At 44.6% G+C, this 12,493-nt stretch overlaps 1 protein-coding gene across 1 annotated transcript in view; it reads left to right on the top strand.

Annotated features, from left to right (window-relative positions):
- Pgap1 (post-GPI attachment to proteins 1) overlaps positions 1 to 12,493 on the top strand; it is a 71,593-nt gene that overhangs the window by 4,651 nt on the left and 54,449 nt on the right. Inside the window, exons 2-3 of the mRNA XM_004628609.2 lie at positions 5,047 to 5,200; positions 6,718 to 6,893. Of these exons, the coding sequence (XP_004628666.1) occupies positions 5,047 to 5,200; positions 6,718 to 6,893 (330 nt within the window). The remainder of the gene's footprint in view (positions 1 to 5,046; positions 5,201 to 6,717; positions 6,894 to 12,493) is intronic.

Raw genomic sequence — 12,493 nt, forward strand, 5'->3', positions numbered from 1 at the left:
TGTAAAAATACCACATCTTTCTCAACCATTCCTCAGGTGATGGGCATCTCTGAGTTTGGTTTGCTCTTCCTTTTCTACTTGTTGAAGATGCAGCACTGCCTGTTCCATAGCAAGGCGGGATTTTTACTAGGCAGCACCAGGTTTCGGGCAAATTGTAGAATTTGAGGAGAAACACCTCAGTTGTTTTCACTCAAAGTAATTTGTCTGTCTTCATATGAGTGACATAATGCTCTCTGAAAGGAAATGTTGATATTAAAAATATGAATTGTGTTTTGTTAGGGAGATATTTATACAGCAAGTCTTTTTTTTTTTTTTTTTGGTCTTTTTGAGAAAGGGTCTCACCGTACAGTTCAAGCTGGCTTGGAACTCACTTTGTAGCCCAGGCTGGCCTCAAAATCACAATGATCCCTCCTGTCTCAACCTCCCTAGTGCTGGGATTACAGGTGTGTGTGCCACCATGCCCAGCCTAGCAAGTCATTTGTTGAATGACTGCTCAGTGCCAGGTTTACCTGACATTTAGTATGAGAGAGAATTAGTGGTAAATCAGCGCTTGGACCTTCAATTTGTAATACAACCAGGGAGGCAGGAGTGTTGTATGTTGTCACAGTACTGTGGACATGTTATAACTTTACTGTGAGAGAGAGCGCGTGAGGCTCTTCACAGAGGAGAGCATCTCCACATTTGTCTCGTGTTCAAAGGCATGCAGAAGAGGCAGTGAACTTGGTGCGCAAAACGTGTATGTAGTTCATGAAGTGCGGAAGCAAGCCTGCGGCTGTCCACAGCACGCAGGAAGGGGGCAGACACGGGACACCTGCGTGAGCAGTAGTGAGATCCATTGCCGTGGTGTGGAAGGGAAGCAGGCTGTGGAAGCGGACCCGCCTGTGTGAGTGGAGACTGTTTCTGGAAGCGCTCCACCTGGCCGGGTGGGCAGCCTTCTCAGGCAGAGGAGGAGAGCGGTGGAAGGCCAGGGACGGTGGGCCAGCTCCTTTTTTTTTTGAATCTTGAATTTTAAAATACACAAGAACAAATTTGAAAACAGCTTGTGTAAGTTATAAAAAATTTCATTTTTTTTTTTTTTCTTCTTGCGGAACTGGGGATTGAACTCAGGCCCTTGCGCTTGCCAGGGAAGCGCTTATGCCACTGAGCCATCTCCCCGGCCCCTTAAGTTATAAAAAAAAGAAAATAGATTTTAAAGGATTTCTCTGAAGCCTTTTTTTTTTTTTTTTTTTTTTTTTTTTGTGGTACCGGGGATTGAACTCAGGACCTTGCACTTGCCAGGCAAGTGCTTATTCTACTGAGCTATCTCTCCGGTCCCTCTCTGAAGCCTTTAACATATACCTATGCAGGGAGAAAACCTGGAAGGTGTGTGTTTAGTAGGATGTAGCAAGGAGATTCTGTCCAGCAAGACTGAAGTCCCAAGGACTACTCTAGGGAAAGTGTGAACAGAGCTCTTTGTCTGAACTATGAAACCGTGTTTGCGTAGATAATTTTTTTTCTTGTTTTGGTTAATTTTGGAAATTGAACTTTTGGAGTTTGAATTCACAATTAAAAGGTATAACAGGCCTGGGGAGATAGCTCGGTGGTCTGAGCACCTGCCTGTCAAGTACAAGGACCTGGGTTTGATCTCCGGTATCACAAAGCTGTGCCGGCCCCAGAACCCTGGGCACACTGTGCCAGCCACCAAAGCTGGGCATGGTGGCACAGGCCTGTAATCTCAGTGCTGAGGAGGTTGAGACAGGGGACTGCAAGTCCAAGCTGTGTAGCAGGACCCTGTAAAGACGTATAAAGACTGCCTTGGGTGTGACAGTTGAAGCAAAGCTTATATCTATAGTAGACTTCCGTTTGTGTTTACACTGTAGTTCACATAGATTTTTATTTCTGTTATCTTTTAGGTTTTTATAAGGATACATACTATTGATATGATAATGTTGATGTCTAGTTTAAGTCTGATAGTTTATTTTACTGACGTGTTATTTCCCTGCTAAGTGCATGTTGTATTGTACAGTAGGGAGCTCCTGACAAAAAGGAAAGGCAGCAAGAATGCCACATAGGAAAGCTGTCAGTTAAAGCGAAACTTATTTTTGTGATAGAGTTCTACTGGTATTTTCATTGGAGTTCATATAGGAACTTATTTCTGATGTTAGCTTTTAGGGTTTGTAAGGAAATACACAAGGGATATGAAAATGTTGACATATGTTCTAAACGCACATTGCATATTAAGATTTTATTTATTGATTTTTTTTGTTCCTGGTAACTACATACTGTATAATATAGTGAGAACCTCTTAATAGAACATCAAGACCACTGAGATGTCAAATGTGTCCTATAAGAAGGCTACGAATGCAGAACACATGTGCTGTCAGTGTAAGTGGTGCACGTGTGTGGAACATGCTGTGGTTTTTGGGTTTTTTGGGGGAGGGTGGGATATACCAGGGATCGAACTCAGGACCTTGTACTTGCCAGGCAGACACTTGTGCTGCTGAGCTCTCTGCCAAGCCCCCAGAACATGCTGTTGTCATGCATGCAGACTGCCTTAGGTGTATTCATTGAAGTAAAGAGTATTTCTTTGGTAGAATGCCATTGCTATTTTCATTGTAGTTCACATGTAAATTTATTTCTGATATTCTTTTTTACACTTTGTACATGAAAAATAAGTTGATGTTGAAGATTTTGATGCTTTTTTATAGGTATTGAATAAATAATAAAAACTAATTATTTTTGTGATTTTTTCCCCAGTAAGTACTCACTGTTTAATATAATAAACTCATAACATTAAAATTAATAATTCATCAATAGCAATATTACACTTTGATGATAAAATTAATCTTACGCTCCAAAGGGCTACATTATGAGGGTTAGGTGCTGTGTCCAGCTGTGGAAAACCTGAGTGATGCATAGTCCACCTTGTGTTTGTGAAGGTGCTCAGTGTCTGGTCTGAGAATTCTTAGTGAGTTCGCAAAGGGCTCATCAAAAAGTTTTGGTCTAATTTAACTTTTTGTATGCTTCATTCCTGAAGATAGTTACTCACACAGGCACACACTGCCAATCAGCAATGGCATGTGTAAGCATGACTGTGCGCTGAGGGATCTTTTCCTCTGGGCAGATCAGTCTCAGACAAGTCTAGCAAAGAGATGTGCTCAGGGCTGAGGAGATAGGTCAGCATTCTAAGCGCCTGCCTGGCAAGGGCGAGGACCTGAGTTTGATCCCTGGTACCACATGCTGAGCTGGCCTGGAACTGGGCATGGTAGCAATCGCCTGTAATCCCAGTGCTGGGGAGGCTGAGACAGGAGGATCACTAAGAGTCCAAGGTGTGTAGTGAGACCCTGTGCCTAATTAATTAATTGATTGATTAATTTAAAAAATGATTTTTTTAAAAAAATTAAAAGATGTTACCAATTTTTTCTGGAATGTCTGATCGCAACTGTACATTGCATCTCAAAATTCAAAGTGGGTATTTATGTCGGCTGAAGATGGAGCTGCACTATACCTACATGTGTTTAGGGAGGTTGAAACACTTGCTGGTAGTTGCTGCGCTTTACCAGCCAAGTCACACAAGTACACAGCATGTCTGATAGACTCGGGTCTCCATTCCACTGACTGCGTGGTGACACTGGAGCCACAGTGAGCACTGTGCCCTTCTCTACACAGCGTTCTATTGTCCCCGACACCGTGCATGCCCGAGCACTGCACCACTGAAGTCATGGAAAGTGCCACTAACAATGATGCAATAATGTTAAATGTTTACGGTCTGATGGGGCTGCATTAAGAACTGTCTAGGACCCACGTGTGCTGAGCCCAGGCTCACCACCACAGTCTTCAGCAGTTGACACAGAAAGCCACCATAGTCATTGCCATGGTGTCATTGGCACAGACTGCTGTGGCTTTCTCGGAGAAATACTCAGTATGTACATGGGTGGTCATAATTGCTTTTCTGAACAGCGAGGTCTGTCTGTAGTCATTGACAGCATTTACAGCTTTTTGGTTTTTGATATAGAATCTTACTATGCAGTTCAGGCTGGCCTCGAACTCAAAGTAATCCTACTTCAGCCTTCCAAATGCTGGGATTACAGGCATGTGCCACCAACCAGCTCTGAATGTTTCAAAACATCCAGTAGTTAAAATTTTTCATCAAGCCCATACTACACGTGTAAATAGCACTGGATCATTAATCTATTGGTATCTACTTAATTCTCTGTGTACCGTGTAATTGTTTTATTTTCAATTGTTTCTATTTTTTTTTTTTTTAAAGAAGAAGCAATGAGTTTTTATTTTGCCACCTCTTGTGAATGTCTGCCCTTTGGAGATTGGGTTAAGACCTAATGTATAGTAAATGGAAAAACTTTACTTGGCGAGCTAGCTGTTTTGTGTACAGTAATAGGAATTGCAGAGTAGGTTAAGGGTTGCTACAACCAAGTCCCTAGTCCCTGAGAGCTGAACCACACCAATGCGTTGGAACCTTCACGGGACGAGCACACGAGCCCTCATCAGGACGTAGCTGGGAAGCCCAGTGTGTTTATGAAGCACACTGCAGCTGAAAGCACACTCAGTTGGAAGCTCAGAAAGCTGTGTTGTCAGACACCCTTCCTTTAAAGTTGCACCAGCTGGAATACGTAGTTGGGTCTGAGTAAAAGAAGAGATATTGCAAAATAGCCTAAAATGGCAAAAGATAATTGATTTGCACATGGAAAGCTTTCTCTCATTTTTAAGTATAATCGATCCTGATTCTAAACTAAATGTATTTCCAATTATGTTAATGTATGCTTGCTGACATACACTAGTGCTTCTTTGTCATCGTCAGGGACTAACTTTCGTTTCTTAGAATTTTAGGTGCTCCTATTTCATGCTTTTCTGAAGACTACCTGGTTCAAATTCTCATAGTTCCAGAATAATTCTCTATGTGAATAAACTATGCATTAAGTGTTTTTATCATTAGTGGTTTTTTATGTTACACTGTTTCAGAGTAATAAAATTTAGAATTGCATACATTGTGGCCAAATTGTGTTATTTAAAGGGATGAAAGTGAACATTCCTTTATTTTTGCTTTAGAAAATAGAACTTCCGAATAAACTGGCCAAGCGATATCCAGCCTATGAGCTGTACCTTTATGGAGAAGGGTCCTATGCTGAAGAATACAGAGTCCTCCCTTTGACAGGAATTCCAGTTCTCTTCCTCCCTGGCAATGCTGGAAGTTACAAGCAAGGTAGGTGCTGAGAGCCAGCCCGACATCTGGGAGATTCGGTAAGGAGCACTGACAGCACAGCGTCGGGACGCAGGAGGCCCACGCATGCGACCCCTTCCCTGAGAGGAGGTACATTTGAGAAGTACAAAGAGGAGAAGAGCTGCAGAGTGGGGAGGGGCGGATAAATAATTATGCCAGTGTTTGGAAATCAACAGGAGAGAGAGGCTTATGTTAGAGATGGCTTGTGCACAGAATAGAATCTGGAGCCGAGGTCAGAGAGATAGACTAGCGGCCCATATGATGCCCAGCACAAAGGACAATGTTTTCTTCTGCAGCTATTTAAGGTGGATCTAGAAGTACAGAAAGAGCCACAGAATATGAAGGTAGGAGAGTTGTAGGTGCCAATTCCAAGTTCATTTTTGTCTTAGAGAAGATGTGCAATAGTTTTGGTCATAAGAGCAAAAGTCATTTTATTTTAAACTAAAATTTGATTCCTTAGTAAATGATTAGACTTGTTACGTGATGAGACTAGAACTGTTCCAACATGTGCTATATTTGTGGATGTGTCTATTCATCTAGCAGACATTTATGGTTGCCTATCCTGACCCACGCACTGATGTAGGTACCCGGCACGGATGGCGAACCCTTTCGAAGTGGAGTGCCAGAACTGCAAGCCAGACCACTTACTGATCACAAGTGCCAACACTGTGATTAAACCTGCATGCTTGGCTGCTGAGGGCCTGCTGCGGCGAGCTGGCCCATGCGCCAGTGGAGAGGCTCTGTGTGCCCGCTGCACCACACGTGCTGTACTAGAGATCCAGAGCAGCCTGAGCCACAGGAAGCCCCTTTCTGGTCAAGCAGTATTCTCATTGAAAAGATAGCCGCCTGACAAGCATGTCAATAATGTTACAGCGAGAAAGGAAACTTGAGGAGATAGAGGATGCACAAGGCCAAGGGATGCCTGGGTTAGAGGAGGTGGTCAGGAAAGGCCCTAAGGCAGTAAGACGCTGAGTGCCTTCAGGCCACTATGTGGAGGGAAGAGTGAGAAGAAAGTGGTAAAGCAGCCATGGACTATGGCATGTAACCTGGGGAAACGCTGTGAGTTCTTATCTAAGCGAGATGAGAAAACTGGAGGGCTCTAGATAAGGAACAGTACAGTCTGTGTAAGCCAAATGGGAGCTGACATTTCCTGTGAGTGGCTCCTTAAAGTCCTCAGTAAGTGTGATGAAATGCCTTTCTTATTCCTCAGAGTATCCTTACCCTCCTAGCTCCTACAGTTCCTGCCGAAGGAGAGCAGGGAGAGAGTGAGCAGCCTGTTCGCTTTATACTTACTTATGTTAAAACATTTAGGGCACATTTAACTGTATTTGAGGCATATAGCCACGAGGTTAGTGTGTGCTTCTAAATTAGCACTATTAATGACCATTGACCTCTAATAAGTTCATGTCCATATTGAAGTCTATTTCTGAGGAGATTTTGAAACAAGAACAGATGCAGCCTCAGAGTATTTTGTTTGTTCTGCACTTCTTTCCCTGCAGTTCGTTCTATTGGCTCCATTGCGCTCAGGAAAGCAGAAGACATTGACTTCAAGTACCACTTCGACTTCTTCAGTGTGAACTTCAATGAGGAGCTGGTGGCCCTGTACGGTGGGAGCCTGCAGAAGCAGACCATGTTCGTGCATGAGTGCATCAAGGCCATTCTTAGACTTTACAAGGTAAGAGGCCAGCGTGGCACAGCCAGGTAGCTGTTTATTTGGAAACTCACTGTATTTTTAAAGATGTATTTTCTATCAATATTAAGGAACTCACTCTATTTTAGATAATGCATTTATTTATATGAAAAGTAGAAGAGGACACAGTTGTATACAACACACGTTGTATTTTGAGTATATTGCCTTGATCTAAGTGGATGATTTCAAATTTAAATTGGAATTTTAGTAAACCATTCTTATAAATTTGAGAAAAAATTGTTTTAGCTTTCTACATAAATTGGAAGCGTGATGCATTTCCTAATGCTTCCTCAGCAGAGACCGGTGTCCAGCTGTGTGACTCAGTAGGGGCACTTGAGTAGATTGCTAGTCCCAGGTGTTGGACCACATGCAGCAAGGGACTATCATCCCTGAAAGCCGAGAGTTCCAACTGAGCTTAAGAAGGCAGAGAATTGGAACTTGGGACTGCTGAGCTGGCTGCCTGGGGTGGGATAGAAGAAGACCTGAAGCAGCTGGGCTGGTGCTGCACATCTGTATCCCAGTACTCGAGAGGCTGAGACGGGGGAGTAATGAGTTCAAGGCCAACCTGGGCTACATAGCAGATCTTGTCTTAAAAGAAAAGGGGAGGGGGTGGAAAGGGAATATATGTCTTTAAAGAAATCTAGCCAGCGAGATAGTTCAGCAGACTAAGCGCCGGCTTAGGCATGTGCAGGGACTGGGGTTCAGTCTCTGGTGCCACGCTGAGCCAGCCACTGAGACTAGGCATGATGGTACATGCCTGTAATCTCAGTGCTAGGAAGGCTAGAAGCCGGAGGATCACTGTGAATCTGAGCTACAGTTGGGCCCTGTACCAAATACATTTTTTAAAAAATCTAAAAGACCAGTAAAACACACTGAGAATCATTCTATGCTAGCAATTTCAAACACTATCGAGGATGAACTAAAAATCCTCAGTCAAGCGGACCGATCCGCCCTTGGCATGTCACTGTGCAAGTCCAGGAGAAGACAGCTGCTGTGGAGTCAAAGGCCACATTCAGATTTCAGAGCTGCATGATTCCAGGACCAAGCATTCTAATTCTAGAGAAGGACTTGCTGAACATAGTCTACTTGGTCAGGACTCCGTAAGTGACACAATGTAGAGCAGGGATGCTATAGTGTCCACCCTAACAGTGCTTCAAGGTGAGCCTCAAACATATGAGAGTTAAGGGTTTAATATGGAATGTACACACAACAAAGGGATAGGCGGGGAGTCTCAGCGGACGTGGAAACAACTAGCAAAGTGAAAAGGAAAACCTAGGATGGAAGCAGTGCATATCAGGAACGGGAAGCGCACTAGACAGACGTAAATGAGATTGGACATTACTAAAGAGACCACCGGGTTTGAACCCACAACTGTAAGACTAATTAGATGGAAGCACAGATGACAAGACAGACTCAGAACCCATGAGACAGTCTAACACATAAGTAGTTCAAACCCTGGAAGAAAAGGAAAGAGAAATAGGGAGGCAATATATTCAGAGAAGGAACAGCTCCTGGATCTGCAACCCACAGACGCACCGCATGCCGCCCACGACAGACACAGGAAAGTCAGACCTTAGTATACATAGTCAAGCTGCTGAAGCCAAAGTAAAGAGAAAATACAGAAGCAATAGAGGAAGATCCATTACCTACAGGAAAAAAGAATAAAAACTACTGGCTTTTCATCAAATGTAAGGAAAGCCAAAAACAACAGTAACCTTTATCAAAGGACTTGATAAAGGGGTGTGTGCATGTGTGCAGGGGTGTTCCCAGCCTGAACCTCATATCCTTCAAAAATGAGGAAAAATAAAGATACTGTAGTATCAGAGGAGCACAGGCTCGTAGTTTTGTCTCCAAAAGGAGGAAAGAGGGAAATGGAAGCTTAGTACTAGGGAAGCGGTGCAGTAACCGCTGCTTACAAGATCCGTGGCTGAGTGCTGAGGCGGGGGGACATTTGAAGACAAGCAAGATATTCCTAGCCTCAGAGTTTCACTTCTAAAGGGGAAAGGACAACCTTTTGGTGTGAGAAGACACATCGCAGTTGCTCCGTGCCTGCTAGCACAGGTCTCAGCCAAGCTGTTGTCACCGCAGGAAGATGCTGCCCCATCGGGCCCCTCAGGTGCACTGCACTGAAAGTGACACAGCACCGTCTCTGTGGCACATTGTCACAAACAGCCAGCCTTCCCAAAACCAAATCCAGAGACATACTGCCAAAAAAACCAGGTCAGCATGGCTACTTAACGCGCGCGTGCACACACACACACACACACACGTTGGTGAGGACGTGAAGGTATCAGAATTACTGTGTACAGCTACAGGGCAAAGTGGTGCAGCAGTCATAGACAACTGTATGGTTATAAAGTTTCAGTTATGCAAGATAATAAGTTCTAGAAGTGTATGTTGTACAACAGTATATCTGTAGTTAATAGATTTTTTGTTAGAATTTCATAACTAAGTGTTCTTACTATAATGTTAAAAACACACAGAGTCCACAGGGAGGAAAGAACAAACAACAGACAGAACAAATAGAAAACAAAAAATGGTAGTGTTCAACATATATAAATAATGACATTACTTCTAGATGAACTAAACTTTCCAGCTAACGGGCATATTTGTCAGACTGTTTATAAAAGCAGTATGCACTCAACTATGCTAAAATTCTGCTCTAAAGTCTAGAAAGCAAAGGCCACTTTAAATATGAATGTCCCAGTGGTCTAAGTAATTGAACAGGAGAAAATACAAAACATGGGTCACATAAAAACTAGTATGGTGTATGGCTAAATTAATATTAAAACATCCCAGGGCAAAGTATATTGTCAGGGATAAAGGGAACATTTCCAGAAAATAGATGGTTCCAAGTGTGTGTCTAATCAGAACTTCCAAGTGCATGAAGCAAAAACTAACAGCTGAAGGAAATGGGTGATTCCGCAGAGTTGGAGACTTCAGTCTACAGATCCAAGGAGGTCAGGATATAGAAGTCTTGGACAGTGTTAGCCAGCATAACTTATTTGGATATACAGAACACTATACTTGACGTTCATTCAGTATTAAAATATCAGGGCCAGTGAGATAGCTCAGCAGGCTAAGCACGTGCTTAGGCAAGCGCAGAGACTGGGGTTCTATCCCCGGTGTGTGCTGCATTGGTCCACCCCCAGGCATGCTGAGCCGGCCACCAAGACCGAGCATGGTGGCGCATGCCTGTAATCCCAGCACTGGGGAGGCTGAGACAGGAGGATCACTATGAGTCTGAGCGGCATAGTGAGATCACTATGAGTCTGAGCAGCATAGTGAGACCTAATTATTGCATGATTTAATGCAATAAAAAAGAACTAAACGAAGTAGTGCTGGTAGTAATCCCCTCTAGCCTGAGTAGTAAGTAGCCTTTTATATATCTGAAAAAGTATTTATTGGTTAAAAAAGATGTGATCACATAGGTTTATTTCCTCCCATCCAAGTACTAACCAGGCCCGACCTTGCTTAGCTTCCTAGATCAGATGAGATCGGGCATGTTCAGGGTGGTATGGCCGTAGACTAGGTTTATTTCCTGTAAGTGTAATTCATAATAAACTGAATCTTCAGTGTTACACACTAGGCATACAGTAGGTAGTTTTTTCTTTTCTCTATTTTTTCTTTTATTTTTTTTCTAGTGTCTGTATATTAAAATAAGCAAACTTTTTAAATTGAGATATTTTAAAAAGGAAGAGTTGTGCTACAAGCAAATAAGACAGGAGTTGGAGGGAGGACAGCTGGGTCACCTAGACAGGATAGGCTTGGTGTGGGCTGGGGAGGAGGCTCCTGGCCGAGAGGCCTCACCCCGACGTGAGTCTGAATTAGCACGGTGGTGAGCAAAGCCAGAGCCCAAGCCTGTGGGACTCGCATGGTTGTGGGGAGAGGTAGGTGAGCATAATAAATGAGACCACACATCGTCTCATGTGGTTAAGGTGCCAGTGCGGAAAACAAGGCAGAGGGGGAGGTGGCAGCCATGGGCAGGGGCTGGAGGCACCCGGAAAACGAGGCCAGAGAGGGGGATGGCAGCCTTGGGCAGAGGCTGGAGGCACGCGTAAAGGCACCCGGGGAGACTCCTTTATGTATGGCCTGGTGCATACTGAGGGCATGAGCGAATGGACCACTTAAATACAGGGAAACGCCTGTGCATAAGGAACGGGTTCACGGGCCAGCATACCAGGGCACTGGAAGCACTGGACCAGGCTGTGTGAGTTGGTGGACATGCGGGGAGATGGACAGATTGTGGACACACAGGCAGTTTTAAGGGTTTTTGCCTTTTACTTAAATATGTTAAGCTGTAAGAGGCTTTAGTGTAAGGGCGTGTCCTGCCCTTATTTCACAGCACCACTCTCGCTGCTTTGGAGGATGGACTGAAGACATAAAGTGGAAGCAGAGAGAACGGGAGGGTAGCAGCTCAGGCAAGAGACAGCGGAGGCTTAAGACAAGTCAGAAGGAGCTGAAGTGCTCAGACTAGCTCAGTGGCACGGCGCCTCCCTGGCAAGTGCGAGATCCTGAGCTTGATTCCTGGTACAAAAAAAAGATTGAAGCAGTAAGATTTGTTGGCAGATCAGAGTGGAACAAGAGGAGAGCTAAGGATGGCCTGAAGTTTTTGGCTGCACAGCTGAAGAGACTGGATTGTTCTTCAATGAAGGAAGAAAGACCGTAGCATTTGGCAGAGCCAAGAGCTTAAACAGGTTTGTTGTGAGACGCAGTTTTTCCAAGGGTGGCTCTTGTGTATGGAGAGTTCAAGGCTGCCGTTCTGGAGAAGAGGGCAGTGCGGAGATAATCACCTGGAGTTAGACAGGATGCAGGTGAACTCACAGCCATGAGACGGAGAGCGGTGACTGACAGAGTCTGCAGTGATAGTGACAAGGAGACTTCAAAGGCCTGGCCTCTCCACCGTAGGAGACAAGATGAAAAGAACCCAGCAGCAGAGATGGAGCTTCCCGGAAGGCCAGAGGGGAGGCAGGGCCTGCTGTCAGGGAAGCAGAGCAAGCGCCACAGAGCGAAGGAGCAAGTGCTCTGCCCTGCGTTGCTGCCAGGCCGAGCAGGGCGGGGGTTACACACTGACTGTGTGGTTCCCGGTTCCTCAGCAGGAGCCATCTTGTGGCACCTTGCGGTGAGCCCTGATAAGGATGGATTAAAGGGTGTGCGGAAGCAGAGTCTACAGGGACAGCAAGGGTTGTGCAGATCGTGGTTTCTGAAGAATTTGCTGTGAAGATATGTAGAGAAAAATGTGGTCCCCAAGGGGAAAGAGAGTTAAGAGTTGCTTGTATTTTTGCCAGGCAGGCGCTTCCGCCAATGAGCTATCTCCCCGGCCTCTGCTTTTATTTTTAAGAGAACACAGTGTATTTAGAGGTGGGTGAGAGTGAGCCATTGGAGAAGGAAAACACCAATGCAAGAAGAAAGTGGGAAGAACGGCTGTGTTTTGGACTTGGAAGGCTGAAGAGGGTAGGTGTCACAGCACAGGTGTCAGCGTTGGCTTCCGCTCAGACCCCCTGTGGGCACCCCTCCCCAGGTTTGATGATTGGTCGGGAGGAGCCCAGGGCTCAGCCTGTGATTACATTCATGGTTGTGATTTA

Source organism: Octodon degus, unplaced genomic scaffold (genome assembly GCF_000260255.1).
Source record: "Octodon degus isolate 3935 unplaced genomic scaffold, OctDeg1.0 scaffold00025, whole genome shotgun sequence".
Classification (NCBI taxonomy): Eukaryota; Metazoa; Chordata; class Mammalia; order Rodentia; family Octodontidae; genus Octodon; species Octodon degus.